Here is a 23608-nt window from a genome sequence, read left to right as displayed (position 1 = left end):
GACGCTTGGTGCATTTCGATTTGGCCACCTCGACAGGTTGAGCAGCTGCAGTTAGTAGCGATTGTGCTTGTTCGCAGAGTATTTTGCACTTAGACGTGTATGGATCACTTTGAAATTTAAAACAGTGAATACAGATGGAGCGTAGATAAACAAAGCCGCAAGAACGTCTGAATCCACAAATACGATGGTCAGACAAATCTGTGTACTTCCCATCATTTCCACAGTGGCTGAGCGATCGCAGTCCCAGCGTTCCCCCTAGTAATTATAGTATGAAACTCTGTGCGCTTGCACGCCGCCTACTGCTTCGCTTGCGATTGGCGCCAACTAAGAAAGCTGCTGCGCTAAGTGGCGCAGAGGGGCAACGACGTCGACGGGTGAATCTCGCTTTGGTCCGGAGGGAGACACGCCAGCCTGAAGCAGAACACCTTCGCTCGTCCGCGGTGGGCGTTGCCAACCCTGCCACTCGCATTCCTGAAGCTGAGCGCGTCGCTGCTCGACTGGCTGCCCAAGACACTAGGCAGCCGCACCAAAATACTCGTTCCTTCACCGAAGCGATTCGGCAGCAGGAAGCCGCGTGCCAGGCAAACCTGCAACACGGTCGCCGACCCAAAAATCGAGCGCCTTTGACTGCAGCGGACCATGAGTTAATGAAGCAAGCAACACGCAGCTGCTTTTATGGCTACAAGTTTCACTTTGGTGTTCTACCGTATCCTTGAAAGAAGAATCAACCGTATCTTTTTTCCTCGATCGGTACTACGCTTATGCACGGCGCATTTCATTGTTTTTTAAGCTTTGCAATCTTGACTTTCAATGAGCACAGATTTTTACGTCTAAGCGCCGTCGCGACTGGGAAGTTGTTCCTTGCTCCACGTGAAATATTTACTAGTGTATCAAGCACTGCCTGCTAGCGTAAATAGATTGGCACAGAATTACTTAGACCCCATATATAAGCGTTCTCTTCCACTCCGTACTACAACGTTCTCAACGCTCTAGAATTGACATTTTTCCTGTGTCTTTCCTGGCTGTGCGCTCGTTTCGGCAATACTACAAGTCGTGGGCAATACTAAAGGTCGTGGATTCGAGCACCCTAATTAATTCTGTTCATTTAACAGTGCCTTAATTAACTTCGCCTCAACACCAAACGTCGTGAGTTCGACTTCCACATAAGCTCGAGGGTCCGGCTCCCACCGAAGGTCGTGGGTTCGAGTGGCTGAATTAACTATATGTTAATTAACTTTACATTTTTTTGGCATGATGAGCGCCATTGGGGCCAGCTGCGGAAAATGACGACGACGAACGTGCGAGCAGTGGCACTAGCGTTTGTCCACACGAGGTGACCTCACATGACTTTCTGTACCGCACACCGCGCTTTCCAGACCATAGACGGTACGAGCCGCTTCAGGCTTTCGCCTTAAAAAATGTTATTGCATCAGCACACCTCCTTCAGACGCAAACGTTCCCAAGTCCAGTAACAATAAATCACTACGAACCGGAAATTTATTCAGACAAACGTGAATTCTGTATTAACAGGGCGGACCTCAGCCACATGTTCTGGGCCTGCCCGGCGGCCTCATGAGGGTCGCATTCCCGGACGGGCGCGGGTGGGGAGGCCGCTCTCCTCAGTTCCGACCCACAAAAACAGGCACGCTTAATCCGGCAGGCCGAAGACACCGAAGTGAGTGAGGGAAAGAACTTTACTTCGCTCCAGAGAAGACGCAGGGGTCTTCCCGCGCCTCCCGGCTTGTCCCCCGACCCTGTCCGATCGCGGTTACTCTGGACGGTCAGGGTTTGGTCCTTGAATTCGGGGCTGCCAAAGAGCGCAGCCCACCTATCCTCGCTCAAGGCGGAGCCTATGGCTTCGCATTCCCACAGCACATGGTCCAATGTTGCCATCAGTCCACAGGCAGGGCAGTCCGCATTGGGATACCTTTCAAGGTATATAGCATGAAGGACCGCAATGTTAGGACACGCATGGGCTTGTAAAAATCTAAGGGTCACATGCCGCGCCCTACATGAGGCAGGGTCTTTTGCACCCGTCTTGACCGATAGCAGTGTTTGATGATCTCATCGAACGTGAGCAAGGGTTTCTCGCGGGGAAGGGGACTGCTGAGGCGGCGTGGTCAGTGAGTCCTCGCGCGACCTCGTGCGCGCCCTCGTTAGCGTTTGAGAACTCGCCCTCAGTCGACCCCAAGTTCGCGGGAAACTAAGTGAGAGAATGGGGAGAGATACTTTTGACGCATTGGAGAATGCGGAGGGCCTGAAGGGAGGCCATCCCTGTTTTGTAGGCCTTAATGGCCGCCTTGGAATCTCTATATATTGTCTCTCTGCGACCATCGAGCAGAGCCAGCGCAATTGCAACCTGTTCGGCTACCAAGGGCTTCGAAGTGCTTATACCGTGGCGCAGCAAGTGATCCTGGAATTAGAGTCAACGATGGAGACGGCGAATGCCTCTTGTTGGACTTGTGCCGCGGCGTCCAGGAAGCTTGCCTCAATGTGGCTGTTGCGGACATGCTCGAGTAGACCTCTAGCCCTGGCCCGACGTCTGCCGACGTTGTGTGCGGCGTGCTTATAGCGGGGAACGGGCGTGATGTGCAGTTGAGACCTGATGTCGCTGGTGATCCGCACGGCGTCGGAGCACTGGTCGACAGGGTTGAGGCCCATCTCGTCGAGTATCTTGCGGCCCGCCGGGGTGCCGGATAGCCGGAGCAGCTGGGAGCGCTCTTGCGCCTCGATTATTTCTTCGAGCGTGTTGTGGACTCTGAGCTTGAACAGATTTTTTGGTGTGTGTGCTTACAGGGAAGTCGAGGGTGAGCTTAAAGACCTTTCTGATGAGACAACTTAATTTGGTGCTTCATTTTTTTTTTTCATTGGCCGACTTTCAGCAATCTTGTTATAAAACCAGAGGTGTAAGTTGAATGTTTCCATCGGTTACTTGAATTCAATTATTTTCTTTCAAGTAAAAGGAATTCCACTCGAATCGGTGAAGAGGTTGTGCATCAATTGCATTTCTTTGTTTCTCGTGCATTTGAAAAAGAGAGGAACCTAACAAAAGGCAGCAGTTTACCTGCCGCGTCCACTATAGAAATTTCTTTACTCCTTGTTCGATGCTGAGCTTTCTCTCCCCAGGGCCGCATCAGCTGGTAACAGAGAAAAAGTCAATTGAAAAAAAAAAAGCGGTAAAGCAAGGAGCCTCGTAGGGAGAATAAACGACAGCATCGTCGTATCAACTTCATATTACGGAGCACATGGGCGTGCGTACAACGCACAGGAAAGGAATGCTGAGGCCCACTGCTAAATTGCATCTACATTGCAGCCTGCAACGCGTGCGTATAATGACTTGTAGCGCCACGACGTGCTCATGACGTGCTCACAGAAGAAAAGGAATAAAACAAAAAAACTTAACGGTGACATCGTTAACGCCACCGATATCACCGGCCACACACAAAGCGAGTCGTGGAATTTGGCTACTATCATTGCCCACATACGGCACTTACGTCAAGGCTCTTTGCCCAACCGCGTAGAGAACCGAACGATTTCTTCCGAAGACCCCGGCAATTCGCAAATCGTCCAGAGAGCCGGGGCGTTCGTATGCTGGAGAAAAGAAAATCGCAACAGCAACAACGAAAAAAAAAAAGCGACAAGAACCTGGCTATAAGCCGGCGATACTGAAAGCGGTCGAGCGCAAATAAATTAAGGAGTTCGCCGAAGAAGGAATTCGTCGAGAATTTGCTCATTCGTATTACAGCCCCCATGTTCCGACTTCCCCTCCCTTGTTTTTAGGTTTGTTGTTTCTTATCGCAGCATCATCATAGTCTTGCTTCTACTTGCCTCTTAATGACATGTTTCTCATGCCACCTTCTGGCGAGGTGTCCAGATGTCCGTAGCAGAGCGGCGGAGCTCAAGCACCATGGGACCAGTCCCCCTCTCGTGCCTCTAAGCGTATGTGCTGAATCTCTTTGCAAAAGAAACAAATTGCGCAAATTGAAAGGCAAGGAGGCGAGATAGCGTGAACCCGAGTGGCAGCATCGGCTATTTGCGTGCTCGGAATGAGTCTTTCTTTCTTTCTTTCTTTCTTTCTTTCTTTCTTTCTTTCTTTCTTTCTTTCTTTCTTTCTTTCTTTTTATCCAAATCCTTATATTTGTTCCTACAAATTCCTGGAGGCGCCTAATCTAAAAGCCCTACGTTCCTTACTATAAGCGTTTTGCACATTCTTTGTGCCCTCGGTAAAGACTCCGAACTCCCCACTAAATGAGGCCTATAGGATAGCCTGTAAAACGATCTGCTTGAAATAGCCTCATCGGGGCGCAGTACGTTGCACGCACTTTGCTCCTATCTTTAGTCGTTTTCACAACCTCGTCGGTGTACTTGCAGAGTCTCTCGCGCCTTAAAATTCACTCCATGAGTGGGCACCCGGCCATCCAAATGAGCTTCTACTTCGGGGGGGCTCTTAGGGAAAAGACCCACTTTGCATCGAACCCAATTTGAGAGGATTTGCTGATAAGGCGTTTCTTATCGGCACGATCGCTGTGCCGTAGTCCGTGCCACGTAAGCACAGGCACGTTGCGGCACCCCTCATAAGTACGAAGCTGGGCGTTGATACGACGAGGTTTAAACAACTATTTAAAGCGTTATTTAGTTACCCTCATTTAGGACCGCTTATGAGTCCGCAGCTTTGTGTTTGAATATCGCTCGTGCGCCTTATATCCTGCCTAACCTTCCACAACACCAATGCAAAGTGACTTGCCCGAAAATGCTGTGCAGATATTGCATTTCCACGATCAACGGTAAATGCGTCCAGAGAGTTCTTAAAGAAACAGCGCCCTTGACGTTAAAGCGTTCAACTACCGTATCTCTTGTAACCTACCGCGCAGTTTCGGGATGTTAAATCCCACAATTTACTTTCCCCAGCTCATTGCCACTAGAGGTGCTGGTGTCTCGTATGCACCGTAGTCGTTACATGGCATAAGCAACTATACAATGTAGAGATAAAGGTTTTAATGAAGAGAGAAAACGTCAGACGTATGCAAAGTGCCAGACATACATGCATATATGTTGTGCTGATTCGCTCAATTAGGCTAGGTGTATATTTTGCAACACCCCGTTTAGAAGGGGACGCCAATAATAATAATAATAATAATAATAATAATAATAATAATAATAATAATAATAATAATAATAATAATAATAATAATAATGGAATTTCTGCCCTCGACGGCTACAAAGTCCCCGAAATCATTTTCGTTTCAACGAAAGAAGCCCCGAAGCTACCTGCCAACAGCCGAGCTGCTCGAACTTTCCACGACATTTGCGAATGCCTCCGCCATCCCGTTCTGTTCTTCCACGCCCGCCTCATGAATACATCACCGGCGCCGGCGGAACAGCGGCGGGGGCCATTGAATGGGCGCAAATGGCTCCTCCGGCGCATGCATCGTCCGAGAGAGAGGTCGAGTGTTTTCCGCCGAAGCGGGGCCCAAATCGGGATGAATGCGTAGGGCAGCGGGGTCGCGGACAGAAAGCTGTTGGCCCGGCGGCGGCGGCGGCCGACGAGCGAACGACCGCTCGACGAACCGCGAACCAGGGACTCCTCGGTCGAGGTGAGAGGCACTCTTCGTCCCTATCTGCAAAACAAATGGCCGAGAACCACGCGCAGGCGCCATTCCCTATCGAAGCCGCGCAGCCGCTTCCATCATCCATTCGAGGCTTCAGTCGCACCTTACTGTTTGTTTTGTTTGTTTGCCATTTCTCTGTGTTTCTGCCCCGACGGCGTCGCGTCTGGGCTCCGCGAACCCTTCGGTGTTGCGCAGGATGCGTTATACAGTGGATTCGATGGATGCGGGGCAAACAATGCTCGTGGCGTAGATATATACACACGCAGCTTGTTTCCGCCGCGGGCGCGAATTCGCGACAGCACTCGTGGTGGAGGGGAAGGAGGAGACCAGGAGAAAGAAAGAAAGAAATGATGAATAAATACGATGAAAGTCTCGTTTCCATTATTTATCGGTCGCGCGGCGCTTTGAGAGGCGCAAACGCGTTTGCCCGCTCGCTATTTGCAGAAGAGCGAGGGCTGGCGAATGTTTGGAGAGATCAACAGCGTATGGCTTCGCTGATGCCTTTTTATGACGGAGAGGATCGAAATTAGGATGAAAATGGGGAAAGAGGAAGGAAGCGTAGACGGGGGCTTGCCGAGAGAAAGAGGTGGATTCGGAATGTTAGACAAAGAGCCGTGCGTGGCCCGTTTTCTGGGGAGGTACGCGCCGTTTTCCTACGCGCTGCGTTACGCTGCGAAGTCGTAGGGTTTTCGGACGTGTATTCGTGCAGCTGGTTGGTTGTATCGTTCCACGCGACTTCTGACATTCAATTAGAGCTAAGTATAGATTAAAGAGGGAATGGCTGTCGCTGGTTTAGTTGAGGTTAAGGGGAGCTTAGTAACGCCGGTCATATAACGCATGAAACCGGTGGCATATTAGCGTAATGGACTGCTGCTTAGTGCAGAAAAGCACTCTAGCAGGGCGGAGAGTGGCATGAGATTTGGAAATTTGCTGGCGTAAAGTTTCGTGCTGGCTGCCTCAAGCGAAGAGTAATTTTAGACCCTTCGACCTGCAGAGTACCTAAAATGTGACTATGACAATGATCATGGTGGTGGTGGTGGTTATGTTAAAATAACGATGACGAGGAAATAATGAACGTTGCGTACATGGTCAGGAAACAGAACCAAATAATTGAGTGTTGACTCTTTGATTTCATTACTTGTGGAGCTCCGAGAGACTGCTACGAGCGAGTACAGAGGCTTCGAGCTTATTTTAGACATGACATTATGCGGCTAGATCCATGGGGCTGTTTGGCACTGGCCACTGCTTGACATTGGAGCGTCACCCTCACTAATAATACGTGCGCAAGGTTTCTCTCGAGGCTCGTGATTACTTTCCATACGAACTACACTTGCATACATACTGCTTTTTAAGCTTACTTTCTGATGTTTTTTTTAGAAGGCAAGGTGAGTGAACATACGGGCCAGTCTTCTGCAGTAAAAAAAAATCTGGTAGGTTGTATTAGAGACGCAGCCATAATGGCATGCGTAAAACATCCTGTGCTTGCTGTAGGGGGTGTACGGGCACTAAGGTACATAAATGGACGGAACCAAATGCACAAGTTACATTTATTCACGCATCAGAAGGCTTACATGCCTAACTTATGTTACAGTGTACAGCTAGTGGGAGTATTACGGCATAATTTTACAATAATGCTCACTCCGTACTTGTAGTGCTATTTGTAATGCAATCGTGCTCACTCCCTGTGGCACCCGAGGTTGCCCTGCGCCCCTCAAGCCCACTTCACTCGTATAGATGGTCGGGGCTCCTGCGTTTGCCTCAATCTCCTGTATTTGCTCTCCCTGTGGAGACGGACACGTGACCACCGTGGTCCACGGGGTTGGGTATTCCTCCGTCTTGATTTCCGCGTCTCTTCAGGCCATTTCTGCACCCTACGTATCGCTCAGAGGGGCCATAGTGGAACAAGCATGAAATTCCTGCAACTAATTGCACACTTGTAGGCCTTATAACCCCTGATGAGCACCAGCTAGAGTTTGAAGGAGTACACCTCTATGGCTGAGTCAAACGCGACGATTTCTGCTCGGATTTACAAGTGTACCGCCGAACTACGTCTATCTTAAAGCTGCGCGCGATGCTATGTTTAGCTGCAAATGCATCATGCGTGCCGCGACAATAATGGCGTCATCTGTGCATACAACGCACACATGATCGAGTAATGATTTTTTTTCTTCTACGCAATGATATCAAAGTAGAAAGCGTATGCAGCACGGTTGCAAAGACAAAAACCATAACACTATAACACGTTTTCGTTGCATGCGTTTTTAGCAAGCGACCACCTTTGACCAATTATAAAAACGTTTCTCGTCTAAAGGGGCATTGGTTACAGTGGCTGCAGCTAGCCTCTTTGAACTAATTCATCTCCATGATGGCTGTATGGTTGTGTACCGCGCTGTCGTAAGCAACGCCAATGCGATCCATTTTTTCTAAAGTCATATTTGCATGCAAATGCCGCGAACACAGTACGTCCGGTTTGATTCACTTCTTGTTTCTTTTTAAACAAGCTTACACTTAGCTTCGTCCGGCCGAAACCTACAGCAACACGTTGGTAACTGAGACTTGGTCTTTTGAGTAGTACTGTTCAAAAGCTTTGGGCGCTCTGCTTGATTGCACAAGCAATAAACATTTATAAGAAAACCATGTATCCGCTAGCGTAACGCCTCTGAGCACGAAGTTTCTTCCTACATTTCCATATATTTTAGACGTTGTTCGCGCGTGAGTTGGCGAGCCCACGGATTTCACATTGAAGAGAAATCGCTGGATGCAGTTACGAACGCCACCTTTGTAGATGTTCCGCACTTATTAAACGCGCCAATACGGAAAGGGGAACTGGCAGATATATTGCCATGTCCTCTCTTCCGAGGGTGCCAGAAAGGCGGCACCCGGGGAAGCTTAGGAAGCCCACTCGAGCCTATACCATACAGACTCTTGAAGCCCATCACCACCAACGTTGTGATGGCTCGAGACGCCCCCATGCAGACGCTCCTCGAATGTAGCAAGCCGACCGTGTCCAGCGAACAACTCGCGATTGATGGCGTCGCTGCGGAGATGTTTCACGGCAACGTCGTGTCTGACGCTACAGTCGAAGCCGACCACGTCGCTCTCTTCTTATTCCAGAGACTCGTAACGTCCGTGTCTGCGGCAACGACAACGATGGCGACGGCGACGTATGAATCTGTCGCGGGATTCTCCCGTATACCCACGCTGAACGGCACGAAGACACAGCTGCGCCACTGTGTCTCACCGGGGCGAATGATATGAAAAGATGGGGCCGGCCTGGATCATCAATTTGTTAGCGTCGCGTCTGCTGGGATGCCTTACTTCACTGTCGGCTGCTGATAGCACCCTCATGAGCGGTTAAGAATGAGACAAGCGGAGCACGAGGCTATAGGCGCTTGGCGTTTTGCTTTTCTGCGCGCGGTGGGACTGCCTAATACATGGCGGGACAGCTCGCAGTTTGTCTCTCTGTAATGCTTGTACGAAGAGCGATGACTCAGCGGCCCTGCCTCGTATGTGGCCTCATTCGTAACACTGATGCGGTTGAACCGCGAGACTAGAGCGCGAACGTCGTCTTTTTCTTCGCCTACTTCGAAGAGGTACGACGGTGGCTTAACCCGTTTTTTTTTTTCAATACTCAGAAAGGTGTAGCTGTACATACGTCAAACTTGGTTTACATAGATAGATAGATAGATAGATAGATAGATAGATAGACAGATAGATAGATAGATAGATAGATAGATAGATAGATAGATAGATAGATAGATAGATAGATAGACGTGAAGCGTGGAGGCCGAATTCAAGCATTCTCCAAACTCTCTGGCAATGAAGCATCTTAAGTGCATATATATATATATATATATATATATATATATATATATATATATATATATATATATATATATATATATATATATATATATATATATATATATATATATACATATATATATATATACACCAAGCTCAATCTCTTATTATATACTCAAAAACAACGACGGGGACACCTTTCGAGGTTGCGCGCGATAACGCGTGATAACAGTTCTGGCCTTTCACAACTCTTCTTTGTGAAGCTGAAACGAGAAATAAGTGTTAAGTAACACGTATATGCAATGATGATGCTGCTGCGAGAACATTCGCAACGCTACAATGAACATTGCAGCTACTCGCGCACATATTTGTCGCTGATTACCGGGGGCTGAACGTGTCGTTAAAGTCCTTTCATGAAATCGCAACGTCAGGTAAAAAGGTCACGCTTCCTTTTTAAAACTCTTTGTACTCAGATGCCGACCATAGTCCCGCTCAAGTGTTGCATGCTTACGTAAGCAAGGACGAGGCGTAAATCGAAAGCCGCGCGAATAATGCAATGCACGTGTAGCATTGAATCCAGGACTTTGCGTTGGAGCGCTTCATACAAGCGCATACGCGGCGTTGGGACTCAGACTAAAGGATTCACCGTGTAGTTCAACTGGCTTGACATAACGACGCACTCGCTAAGTGATGCGGATACAACATTGAATTAGCTTAGACATAATGAAAGAGCTACAGTCGGTTTGGATTAGGTTTGCTTGTACATGGAGTCTACTTCCACATGGTGCCGTATAATCGTTCGCATTTGAGTTTATCTTTCCACTGTTGTAAAACGCGTATGCTCCACGCTCCGCAGCGCACCTCAGCCTTATTGTTACTTTACACGATAACACTAACCCAATCTGTTTTCAATATTCTAAGCCCCTAAATTAACGATGGCAAGCATAACACAGTAGCAGCCCCTATTCCCAGCCCCGCTGAATGTTTTCCCCACCCGCTTCTGGTTTTCTTGGGACACCCGCGGAGAGAAATTCATCCTTAAAATCAAAGAGAGAGACAGTGGAAGGGGTACCGAGAGAATGAGGAAGAAAAATAAGCGAAAAGGAACAGAATACATGAAAAACCGTATATAGGACCCCCCCCCCCCCCCCCCCCCAGTTCGAGCAACGTTCCGAAAAAAAAAAACGCTTTTTTTTCTAGCCTTTCTACTCTAGGAACACAAAGCCACGTGAGTAAAGCCTCTGAATAATATTAAAAAAAAAGTTCAAGAAAAGCATGAACACGGAAACAAGCTCAGAAGTAGTCGGAAAGCAAAGAAACTCGGTTCGAATACACGTTTTTCACGGTCCAACGACGCAATCACAAATACCGTGTAGCAGAAAGGGGGGAGCGGTGTCTTGACGTCCGCCGCTTCTTGCGATGTGCGAGCGAATTCTTGTCGCGACGATCTCGCCAAGAGAGCGTAGGCATTTTGGTCTTTCTTTCTTTCTTTCTTTCTTTTTTTTGGGACGATTTCTTAGCTGTTCGTCTTTCCTGTCAGCTACGCTTTGCACACGCCTCGCTTGGTGCCCGGGGCGATTTTTATTTCGTGGCGATAGCGGAGGATGGTGGCTGCCTTGTACTCGCTTCGGACGATGGCTTGTCCCCAAGCGCACGCCTGCGATAACCTCCGATGACGACGACGACACCAAAATGCCACGCTCCACTGGGTTTTGAGAGAGTCTCGAGCTGTTTTAGCAGGAGCTGAAGCGCTTTGTCGAGTGTTATTACATCATCGAAAATTTTCTGAAGGGCTTTCGGACTAGGCTTCCCTTTGGTCTCGCCGCGTCTTTAACGCCTGAGGCGCGTTGTGTTTCGGAAGAATCCCATTCCTCTGACGGCCGCGATGTGAGCGGCTTCCATGTTACGTTGCTTTGGGTTACGCCTTTCTAGTCAGCTTGTTTGCCCTAGATGCAGGTGTGCCACTTGTAGTACACGTTGCGCTTGCGCCATGAAATCAGGTTCCAGGTCAATCATAGCGGTGCCATTTGGGATCGAGCAAAATCTCGCTTCATGCGACGTTTCTCACTAAACAGCAGATCTTGCAGGAAGCTGAACAAGGGCCTTCAGTTTATATGGATTCATTCGCCACTCCGTGTTCTTTTTTCTTTTTCGAATTACATACGCTGACAGGCTCGCTGCAAATGTTTTATAACGCCTCGCCATGGTATTATGTGCCTTGTACGCTTGTCCAACTACGATTCTATAATCGATACTCATGTCGAACATACGTGGCATCGATAAGCTCTACAAGAAATGGCAAGGTGCTTGTTGTGATTTTGTATCCAGCGCAAATGCAGCCGCCGTGATCAACCAACTTGACCGCATATGCACTTGGAGCCTTCAGTTGTTCTCTCCTCTCGCCACCAGCAATTTATTTATTTCCCCATTCCCTCTTCGCTAGCCAGGCCAGCTGACTTTGCACGCCGACTTGCGACCAAAGTTAGAAAAAAAAAGAAATTAGAGCAGTGGCGGTGACACCTGGGGACCAGTACCGTGCACCGCCTGATCTCAGGGATCAAAGATGATAGCGATTGTGGAAGAATAAGTTCAGAGTATAACGCCTGGTCTCCCGTCAACCTGTTTCCTTTTGCGGTGTGTGTGTGCGCGCGTGTGTGCGTACGTACCTGCGTGCATGTGTGCGTCTGTGTGCTCCTCCCTTCCTTCCTATCTTCCATTTCTGTATTGCTGTCACCTCCCTTCGAAAGAGTAGGCAGGCGTTGTGCCCCTTCCGGTGGCAGTTGCCAGCCTGCTCGTCGCTTTCCCTTTCCTGTTAACTGTGTATATGTGTTCGAAACTAATAATAATAATAATAATAATAATAATAATAATAATAATAATAATAATAATAATAATAATAATAATAATAATAATAATAATAATAATAATAATAATTGCGTGTGTGCATCTGCTTACTACGGTCAAGAAAATTTAATTTCTTGTAGTTTAATTATCTACAAAAGTAAAACATCGTTAGCGCTTTCGTTGTGGTTGCCTCTCTATTTGACGTTGTGCGCATGGGACGTTGCTGTCAGAAATGCTATGCCTGTGCGTGGGTTTTTCTTGAAGCTATATCTAGAAGGATGTAATTTTATCTACCTCTATTGCCATCATTAAAGTGCACTTTCTCGCGGCATTATCCTAGTGTGATACAACTCTTCTTATTGCCCGAGCTTTGCGGTCTTCTCTAGTGATTGTGAATTCACGGGGTCTGAGATATGTCGATGTATTAATCGCGAATGTGATATCTCGAACACGCTGCTGTTCTAACAATCTGCGCGCGGCACTCCTGAATTACATCGGTATAATCCTTTCAGTGTTATTAAAATTTCATCGTTTGATTGTTTCTGTGAGGTTTTTAATGCAATTGGAGTTCTTAAAATACTTAACACGCTTTTCAATATCTATCTATCTATCTATCTATCTATCTATCTGTCTGTCTGTCTGTCTGTCTGTCTGTCTGTCTGTCTGTCTGTCTGTCTGTCTGTCTGTCTGTCTGTCTGTCTGTCTGTCTGTCTGTCTGTCTGTCTGTCTGTCTGTCTGTCTGTCTGTCTGTCTGTCTGTCTGTCTGTCTGTCTGTCTGTCTGTCTGTCTGTCTGTCTGTCTGTCTGTCTGTCTGTCTGTCTGTCTGTCTGTCTGTCTGTCTGTCTGTCTGTCTGTCTGTCTGTCTGTCTGTCTGTCTGTCTGTCTGTCTGTCTGTCTGTCTGTCTGTCTGTCTGTCTGTCTGTCTGTCTGTCTGTCTGTCTGTCTGTCTGTCTGTCTGTCTGTCTGTCTGTCTGTCTGTCTGTCTGTCTGTCTGTCTGTCTGTCTGTCTGTCTGTCTGTCTGTCTGTCTGTCTGTCTGTCTGTCTGTCTGTCTGTCTGTCTGTCTGTCTGTCTGTCTGTCTGTCTGTCTGTCTGTCTGTCTGTCTGTCTGTCTGTCTGTCTGTCTGTCTGTCTGTCTGTCTGTCTGTCTGTCTGTCTGTCTGTCTGTCTGTCTGTCTGTCTGTCTGTCTGTCTGTCTGTCTGTCTGTCTGTCTGTCTGTCTGTCTGTCTGTCTGTCTGTCTGTCTGTCTGTCTGTCTGTCTGTCTGTCTGTCTGTCTGTCTGTCTGTCTGTCTGTCTGTCTGTCTGTCTGTCTGTCTGTCTGTCTGTCTGTCTGTCTGTCTGTCTGTCTGTCTGTCTGTCTGTCTGTCTGTCTGTCTGTCTGTCTGTCTGTCTGTCTGTCTGTCTGTCTGTCTGTCTGTCTGTCTGTCTGTCTGTCTGTCTGTCTGTCTGTCTGTCTGTCTGTCTGTCTGTCTGTCTGTCTGTCTGTCTGTCTGTCTGTCTGTCTGTCTGTCTGTCTGTCTGTCTGTCTGTCTGTCTGTCTGTCTGTCTGTCTGTCTGTCTGTCTGTCTGTCTGTCTGTCTGTCTGTCTGTCTGTCTGTCTGTCTGTCTGTCTGTCTGTCTGTCTGTCTGTCTGTCTGTCTGTCTGTCTGTCTGTCTGTCTGTCTGTCTGTCTGTCTGTCTGTCTGTCTGTCTGTCTGTCTGTCTGTCTGTCTGTCTGTCTGTCTGTCTGTCTGTCTGTCTGTCTGTCTGTCTGTCTGTCTGTCTGTCTGTCTGTCTGTCTGTCTGTCTGTCTGTCTGTCTGTCTGTCTGTCTGTCTGTCTGTCTGTCTGTCTGTCTGTCTGTCTGTCTGTCTGTCTGTCTGTCTGTCTGTCTGTCTGTCTGTCTGTGAGTGATATGAAGCTCTCTGCTTTTCGGTTGTGTATATACTGGATGCTCCCGGTGTGTGGCGCTAGAAGGTCGCAGACACAAACGCCATTTACTTGTCCTTGTCGCGCAGGGGCGCTCTTCACCGACGACCAGCGCTCATCGGCGATGGAGCTGGCCTTCAAGTACGCCGTGATCCGCATCAACAAAGACCGCACTCTGCTGCCCAACATCACGCTCAACTTCGACATCCAGCACATACCCAAGGGAAACAGCTTCCGAGCGGCCAAGATGGGTGAGTCGCTCGGAAGCGCACTTACTTCGTCGAGAGTTAGCGAGACGAGCTTTGACGCCCGGTATCGACGTTGTTGCCGGAAGCGCTGTGGAGCACAGGGTCAAAAGAACCTGTTTCCGAAAGGATTGGTTCTCTTTGCGTCGTCAGAAGGCATGTACAGCTAAACTTATGAGTAGCTACGGCGAAATGTATTGGAAATGTGCTTCGCCGAGACTTAAGAGAGGCTACGTTGGCAACGCTAATGATTGGAGCCGACTAGTTATCGCGTTACTCAATGGCACTGTACGTACACATGCGCAGTGTCATACGTCCACTTTACATCTCATTAGGCAGTGCAATGAGTGTAAAACCAGTCTATTCAGCATATGAGTTCAAACCGCAATCTGTTCTTTAATATTTAGAAGTGTATACAATGTGATAAAAATGCACTTAGATTTGCATACAGTGACCATTTGCCCGCACAAACGAAGGTGTAAATGTCACATGTAGCTACAAGCGAGCCATTCAGTCTAATAAACATTCTCCCATCTTTCTATAGTGTTCTGCACCTGGGCGGTGATGGTAAAGGGGGGTTGCTAACTGTATACGGCTGTGTTTGCAGTTCCTTACTGATCAATATTAATGAATAATTATTATGTGATGACTACGACAACGACCTTAGATGAGGCCACTTAGCATTGCCATTAATTATGTTAGATAGACGCGGAATAATAATGACTGCTTTTCATCTTCAAAATTTCAGCTGCAGTGTACCCCTTTGAGAATCCGCGTTCCCTGTTGAGGTAGCTTAGCTGACCCCGGCCAACAAGGAGACATACGCATAGATGTTCGCTCAACATTGACTGACACCTCTTTCATCGCGCTTCTGTCAGGCGTGACTGCCTAACAAAGTGAAGAATAAGTGCAACCGAGGAATATGATTTTATGAGGATGTTAAGAATCCGAAAGCAAGGAAACTAAAGAAAGGGCAAGAAAATTAAATCCTTGTCTTTTTTTTTCACTGTTACATATAATGGAAGGTGAGAGCAACTTCCGAGAGGAAGATAGAGTAGTACTTGAGTGTGGACCAGATAGAGGGATCAGACGCAGCATGCTTTCATGAATCTTCCAATTCACTTATGCCGAATTCAGGCATACGTGTACGAATATAGTGCGCAATACAAGCAATGTGAAGGCGTTATCTGGGACAAAACGCAGGTAGTTAGTTCATAAGGGCAGATTCACATGACTCAGATAAACAAGACAGCAACAGAACATTGTACACGCGTCCACACGTAGTCACGTGACATCAAACATACGACTATACATTATCCCGAGCGCACGTCTGCACGCCAGACGTCCTTCGTGTAGCGAAGAACTTGTAGCTGCACCAGGCCACAGTCCAATTGCAGCCGAGAGTGACGAGGGGGGCGGTCGACCAGCACCGCCACTTTGGCGGGACGTTGCCGGCGCACGTAACCCAAGTGCGTTCACCGACGGACTTGGTTGCGCAACAAACGCTCTCACTCCCTCTCCGACGCTAAGCTCGGACTTATTGCGCATAGTGTGCTGCAAGAGTCCGCGACGCGCAACTCTGGCGCGCCATTCTCCTGCCGCCTCCTCCTCTTCCCTGCACTTACATATAGATGGCGTCTAGATGGCTTCGCGTGTGTTGCGGCAGCAGCGTTTCGACTTCGGCCTCGAGTCTTCGGCGCGGCGTTTCCCTGCTCCGCTTGACATCCTCGTAGCAGTTATATACCTGTCACACGGCTGGACTGGTTCTCGAGGCACACGGCGAAAGACGGGGCGAGGAGGGTGTACTGAGACGGAGAGACCTGTCGCGGTTATAGCACGTGGTCGTATACAGCGAGCATGCTTCGCAAGCTGACGCCCTCGGCGCGAAACGAGGGACTCGGAAAGGGGGGGGGGGGGGGGTGGAGGTTGCGCAGTATTCGCACGGGGTCGAGAGATTAACGTGCGACATTCCACCTCGACGGGTCGCTCCCTGACAGGACGAATTCCTTGCATTGTCGGCGTATCAGACCTCGGCGCACGGCCCTAATGAGGGCATCTGCTGTGTGCTGGCTGTGTCGTTTTTTTTTTTGTGTGTGTGTGATCGCGTGATTTTCTTTCTCGGTGTAATTTCTTCTTTTTTTTTTCTCACACACGTGTGCTAACCTTATTGCGCAAGTCGTGCCAATATTGTCTGTCCCCTATTCCTTTTCTTTCGAGTTGCATTTCGTGGCAGAGTACAAGAGATGTGATAGACTTGTATCAGTATAGCTATTAGATCTATGAAAACAGAAAACAAGGGAGGTCAATGATTAACGAAAATATCGAAGAAATAGGTGCGCTTGGGGTTGGAGCATGACTCGAGTTTTGCGCATAACCGTAAATATATTCAGGTTCGCCGTTTATTAAACTACAATAGCAACAGCTACTACAACTGCTACTACTAGTAGTAGTACTATTACAACTACTAACACTATAACTAAACTGCTACTTAAAGCAATACAACCGCAACGATGACTACGATGACGACTGCAACATCTTAATATCTTAATATTCCCGTTCATGTTACAGTCAAGTCTAACTGACAGACTCCGATTAGTTTAACCATCAAATTTATAAAAACTTCTAAATTTTCAACAGTGTATAGTACAATTGTCCAAAGAAATAAATGCGCTTGGGCTTTAGGATATGATCATGAAAACAAGTATGCGTTCAGGCATACATATGCCTTGTTCCTGGGGTGACTAACGTGAAAACTGACGCTTCCTCTGGTAAGTTTACACAAAAGAAAGAAAGAAAGAAAGAAAGAAAGAAAGAAAGAAAAAAAGAAAGAAAGGAAAACAGTAAATGCACGCGAGGAACGATCACAGTCGTAGCTCAACTCGTTGGTGATCACACCCGTCGTGGAGCAGCCAAGGGTTTGGCTCCCAACGGAGACGATGTCGTGTCAAATTCAAATCCGTTTTCCTGAATATTCCGCATTTCAATTCACTGATTTCAGAGTCAGTTTATGTGCTTTCTTTGGTGTTATTGTCAGCTGGCTTCATGTACTAAAAAATAATCGAGACCCTCGGCTCAAAGATATTCTTGTTAAGAATATTTTTGTTAAGAACTTTTTAAATGAGACTGGTTCAGACGATCGCCTCTAGAAGCTGTGAGACGTGCAGTCAGTGCGAAATCTGTTTGCGCAATAACTTTTTGTGACAAGATTACTTTTTGTATGGACAAGATTACTCTTACGTGTATTGCGTCTACAGTGCGCTTCCGCATATTGGACAACGTGTATATAGTATCTCATTGTACCATAACATAATCACCCGCCACCTACCTTTCCCTGTATTTCCCACTTCCCCTTTCCCCAGTGAGGAGTAGCAGGCTAGAGATACGCTCTCCAGGCAGACCTCTCCTCCTTTCTCATCATTAAAATCTACTCCTCCTCCTCCTCCTTGTTGGTATGAGAAAGGTGGGGTAATGTGCAGCACAGTAATTCGGTCCACTTATTCTTCCTCTTTTATACGTGTGTATGCGCGCATGTGCGAGTCCTTGTAATGGGTGAATTATTATATTTGCCTCGTCACTTGCACTTGAAGTGCACTCTCAAACAGTTCTTATGTAACAGCTCACCTATTTGGCTATGCAGAAAACGTAATTAAGTTGCCCTTTCCAGGCTATACCTTAATAAACAGTTTTCTAATGCAGGCAATTAGTTATATTGCATAAACAACGATGTTTTTCTAACCCTTGCAGTGCTGAACATTTCATTTTTTTACAGCTTATAGAATTTCTCGAAGAGCAACCCTTTCTTAATTTTTTTTTTACTTACAAACACTCATGGATGTTCACGGTACTTCAAGTCAGAACGACTAGAAGCTCCAGGCGAAACATTTATTTTACTAACATTTGCCGCGCACTTGTCTAGATTGTCAGTAAAGCTTGCACAATACAAGTGCACTCAGATATAAGAGATTCGGGTGCACTTAGGGTAGGATTAAAACACTTTAACCTACTAAAATTTGTGACCAATATCTCATATCATTTCACAACTTTCACGATTTGATCCTAGTTCACAAATCCACTAGGCCACCAAAGAAAGGAAGATCTATGATTGCCATTTTCAGGCTCGAAAGATCCTTAAAGAAATCTACTCAGAGGCTCAAGAAAGCTAATTAAGCGTATCCAACTTCGGAAGGAAGCACTATCCCACAGCGGTAGATTGGAAACTAACGGCCTAAATGCAAAATGAAGATGACTTCTTCTTACTCTGTGAATTAACAGTGGCTTGTTCCTTCTTGCGTAAGGACAGTTGAGTCGCGGTGCGATTCTACGTGGGTCGCCAGCAGCGGTTGTAAAGCCGCTCATAGCTTATTATGCCGAAGGGCAGACTTCCTTTAAGAGGATAAAAAGACGGCGCGATGGCGGATTAAACGAGACCTCTGGGAAATAAGCCGCTTCGAACAACTCCCAGTAAGTCTGTATTGAGTCCGAACAACCACACATCATGCTCACACCAGGCAGTGAAATGGGGTAGCGGCAAGATTGCGCTTCTGATCTCTCCACCTGATCTCCCACTTAATCATATACCTATACTACGCAGCATATCTGACACGTCGGTTTGTCTAACTGTTTTCTGGCGTGGTACTTAGTCGTTACTTAGTCTAGGTCTCCGTGCCTGGAGTGTATTAAGGAGCCTAGCTGCCATACTTGTATGTAAGCCCACTGAAATACATGAGCGCATGGCGCCTTTTTCCGTTGAATGTCTGCGGCATAGAAATCGGAGGAAAGACTTTACTTTCACTTTCTCGAGAGGAGTGCGGCACTGATTTCGATGCTTTTCAGGGGGCTCCTGGGGCAGCAGGTCTCTGGTCACTTTGGCGGGGTCACTATGCTTGGCGAGGACGCGAACGGCAATCAACGCTAAGGTTGGACGCGTAAATTTTGTTTAGACGCACAGTGGAAAGCGAAGACGGCGCGGACCGCGCAAGATGCAGGGAAGGAAGTGTTGGAAGTGGGAGCGCTGGGCTGCGCCAGAGTTACAGCGCGAAGATTACGAGCTCTCGCAAGCGGCTTCACGTTCCAAAGAACGAGCAGCGTTCGTTTTAAAGCCGTTTTCCCGCACCCACACATTATGTGTACTGCCCGATAGCAGGCAGGATCCTCAGGAGCTCGGGCGGAGTGTGTAACAAAATAACGCAGCTCGTAAAGAACGCGAGCAATCGCTTTCCACTTCAGCGCGGGTCAGGAGACACTTCCTCGCCCGGGAAAAGCGAGGGAGTTCGGGCATAAAAGAGAGGAGCGAAGCAAAACAGGAATTACTCCAAAATATCCTGTGTGCTATCTCAGTCGCCCCCTAGGCAGCTCCAGCGAAACCGAAGTGGACATCACCCCTCACGTGTCTCTTTCTTTAGTGCATGCGCTCCTCCGGGCGGCTGACCTGAGGAGACAAGTTGTAGCGTCCCTCCGAGGTCAGAGGCGCGAGGTCGGGGGGTCAGTAAAGAAGGTGTCAGGTTGCGAAGGGGGGAGCTGGCCCGTTATTACCCCTCTCGCATAGAGAAAACGCAGCGCTCTTTACGAGACACCGCCCGAAGAAAAGGCCCACTAAGGTGCTCGCGCTTCCCGAACCGTGTTCCAAGCCGTTTCGCGTCGTCTTTCGTCGTATAACAAACACCCCGTCCAGTGGCATACTGTCGCGTCAGCCGTTGTTTCGTTCTGTTTATTTTTTTTTTCTCTTCTTTCTTTTGCGCAACCTCTACATGTCCAGCACCATGGTGGCCAGCCACGTGTGTTAAAGCTCGCACCACCGGCTCACTTCAGTCCCACGCTTCATTTCCAATTTCTTCGGCTTCTTTCTTTTCTTTTCTCGTAACTTTTCCCTCCTTTTTGTCTCCGCTAAGAAGCGCCGCACGCCACAATACTGAAGGCATGGCGACGTATATAGGCGTGGGTTCCGCGGTGGGCCGCCACTGTTTCCGCGGGTGGGTTTTTATAGAGTGCTCAGAAGGGTGGCAGGAAATAAAGACCACTTTCCTGGCTCCTTTCCGCTTCCTTTAGGCTTCCGCCTTGCGCAAGCAATATATCTTTTTTGTGTGTGTGTGTGTGCGGGATCTCTCCCGCTTTTGTCGCGACGAGCAGAGGAGCCGCGGTGTGAGCGGTATAGAGGTACTATACGTGTGGAGAGGCTGGCTGGGCGTCGAGGCATAACACCGCTGTAAGCCAGCTCTTCGCTACACAAGGTGGGAAGAGAGGAACAAGCAAACAACGCAGCCACCGGCGACACCACCCTCGCTTCCCCCCTAAAACTATTCTGGCGTTAACGACTAGGCCGTTCCCTGATTCGTCTTCTCCACCGTGGTTCCTTTACTTTCGCGGCTGGGCAGCTGCAAAGAAAGAGAGTACCTGTACCCGGACCGGAGTCGCTTGCGTGCGCTGCGTCCCCTTCCTGGTGTTGATACTTGTGCTGGCCGGCGCCAAGCTGCGTCGTTTTGGTGTTGCTGTGTTCCTTCGCTGCTGAGCGTTGTGTTCTGTTTACTGCGAACTGTAGGCGTGCGTGTATACGTGGGCAATCTGCTTCGGTATTGTGCCGCCGTGTGGGAGATTCGATGCGCTGGCGCGTAATTGCGACGCGCTTTGTGGCGACGCGTCCGTTTAATTTCGTGCCGGAAATGTTTTACGACCGCCGAGAAGTAATCGCTCCGCCGGCGTGCCTCCGTTTCGCTGGCCTTCGTGAGAGTCGCGCTCTCGTCCTCCACCTCAACGTGTAGTTTCTTAACGTGCGGCTCGTGTTTCTGTTTTCTTTTCTTTTCCCTTATGTGTACTCAGTGTACTAGTTCCACAACGGCTGCTTTCCTTTATCTCCGCTAGGCAATGGAATAATGCTCCGGCTCTGATCAGGATAATCTGATAATGTGGAAATTTCTTTCTTCTTATGCCGTGTGAGAAAGGTATTGTGACCGATTTATTTATTTTTTTCTGTCTCTTTATTTTCTTGTTTTCTCTCTGGGGAGTTATGCTTGCTCCGTTTATCTTGTACAATCGAGATGATGACTGGCGGCGGCGGAAACAATAACCGCTGTTCTTGAGTGCAATCACACTGCCTTACCTGAGCCGAAGTTAGACTAGCGCTGTGAAAATGGGATATAAATGGCCTTGGTCTACATCACAGGAAATTAGTATGCGGGTTCGCGGTGTTTTCTTTTCCTTCGTGTATCCTCGATGTGGGGGACTCCACGAAAGCTCCCTTCGGTCATCTCCACTATACACACCTGTCGTATGTTTTCTTTAGCTGTGTAAATACGGCCATGTATTCATGTTCTCAAGCGCAGCTTCCGCTCAGCTCTGTCGCAACAATAGCTTAGTGTTTCTGCGTCGTATATGCAGTAGGCGCTGCACTGTTGTTTGGCTTTCCTCACGATGTTGTCGAATCCCCCACAACGAGAACCTCTCACCCTCATCTTGCTAATTGTCGACGCTTTCGTGTTTCTTACTCGAGGCTTTTCTGAAGCAGTAGGGCTATTAGTCTGTTTTGAGCACTTATTGTGATTCCATGTAATCCGGGGGAAAAGTTAATCACAAAACGCGAGGACAGTCGCAGAGTCCTCTAGGTATGGTATGCTAGTACGTCGCCTCCTCTACTACCTTCTCTCTCTCCCTTGACACGCTTCTTCTTTAAAGCATGGTTTGAATAGACTTCCATCGTCAGCTTCCGGATGTCTCGCATGCATCAACAAACACTCCACTACACTGAAGAGAAGAAGATGTAGTAATTGTCTAGAGATACTGCTGCGTACCATATATCACCATATTGCCGAAGTTCGCACAAGTGAAGACAGAAAAAGGTAGAATTAAGATGATTGAAAAAATAACCGAGAGCTGCCTAACAGGCTATGAATACGCGAGTAGAATTTTTAAGCGCCGGAGTATTTTTGCGCAAACGAGTTCCGCATGAGACGCGCATGAAGTAGAAGCAGCACCGCGCTCGAAGCACGCGGTAAAGGCGAACTCCGGCACAATGAAGCAGCCCGATCATCCTTAGTGGTATAAGACTACATACAATCACGTATGCGGGCTCTCAGATCAAACAGAACACCATTTTCCCGAAGATATTGCCGGAAGAAAAAGGTACATCTTAAAATAAAACAACGAATTGATTATTAAATGTATCCATAGAGCCCATATCAGCGATGATGAAAAGTTTGCTCGGACGTGGTGACGCTGTTTCTTCGCTGATTATTTTCCATTCAGTTCGGGAATAACATCGCCTTTGTTCGAATCGCTCGTAACGCGTGTGGTATTATTGGCGGCGGACCCTTCAGGCGTAGCAGCTCAGCGTCTGCTCGTTCCCTTCCAATTAACACTGTTGCCGTATAAACCGCGTACTTGTCTGGCATATCAATGGAATGCCGCCACTATATTTGCTATTCCTTAAATTGTGCTTAGCGTCTTTCTCTTCCAACCCCCGCCAACTTCCAACCCAACTTTCATCACACCGGTCCCTTCAATCACACCGCGGCTGAGTATTTCGTTTAATCTTTGCTTGGTATGTTTGGTTCCTTCGTGATTTGCAGTATCTCCTGAGAATTACCCGCAATCACGGAGCAAGAAACATTTAGGAGTGGAAACTCCGCCGTTTGCGGCGACTAGAAAAGGTCACAAGCCCGCGGAGCCGTTATCGTGCTGGCGGCGCCTGGCGGCCTGGAAAGAGATTACCGCCGTTGAGAGCGCGCCGAAGCCGCCTGCCCGGGCGCTGCATTTTTCGCTGCGGCTTCTACGATGCGCCGCATGGCGCCGCCACTGTATACGGCCCCGTCAACGCATACAACAATTGTGACCTTATCTGGTCGCCCGCGCTCGCTCGCGCTGACGGGAGTTTCACTCCCTGAATGTCTTACTCCGTGCCCGCAATGCAGGTCTCACCTCTTCTAAACAAAATGAATGTGAGAGCTAAAATTGAAGGAGCCATAATAGGGATAATGTGGGAGCGGCATGAAGTTAGAGGTCATAAAGCTAGTGTCTTATATCAAAGAAAACGCAATTCGCCGTTTTCTTGTTCGTGATACTATATGTGCCCAATGCTGTAACAACGGGGGGGGGGGGGGGGAGGGGGGGAAGCCATTGAAAACAAGATCATAGGCAAAAAAGAATGTGGGGCTGGTTACGAAGTGGCATACATTATAGAGTACACCAAACAACAAATGCCGTATGTCG

The 23608-nt window shown here is 48.1% G+C and overlaps 1 protein-coding gene across 2 annotated transcripts in view; it reads left to right on the top strand.

Moving 5' to 3' along the window:
• The window catches only part of LOC142585540 (glutamate receptor ionotropic, kainate 2), a 402961-nt gene that overhangs the window by 314821 nt on the left and 64532 nt on the right, over nt 1-23608 (top strand). For both annotated transcript variants that reach the window (XM_075696357.1, XM_075696356.1), the window contains exon 3: nt 14255-14416. In XM_075696357.1, the coding sequence (XP_075552472.1) occupies nt 14255-14416 (162 nt within the window). The remainder of the gene's footprint in view (nt 1-14254; nt 14417-23608) is intronic.

Source organism: Dermacentor variabilis, chromosome 6 (assembly GCF_050947875.1).
Source record: "Dermacentor variabilis isolate Ectoservices chromosome 6, ASM5094787v1, whole genome shotgun sequence".
Lineage (NCBI taxonomy): Eukaryota > Metazoa > Arthropoda > Arachnida > Ixodida > Ixodidae > Dermacentor > Dermacentor variabilis.
Note: the sequence above shows the minus strand (reverse complement) of the source record. Positions and strands in the feature narration are given on the sequence as shown.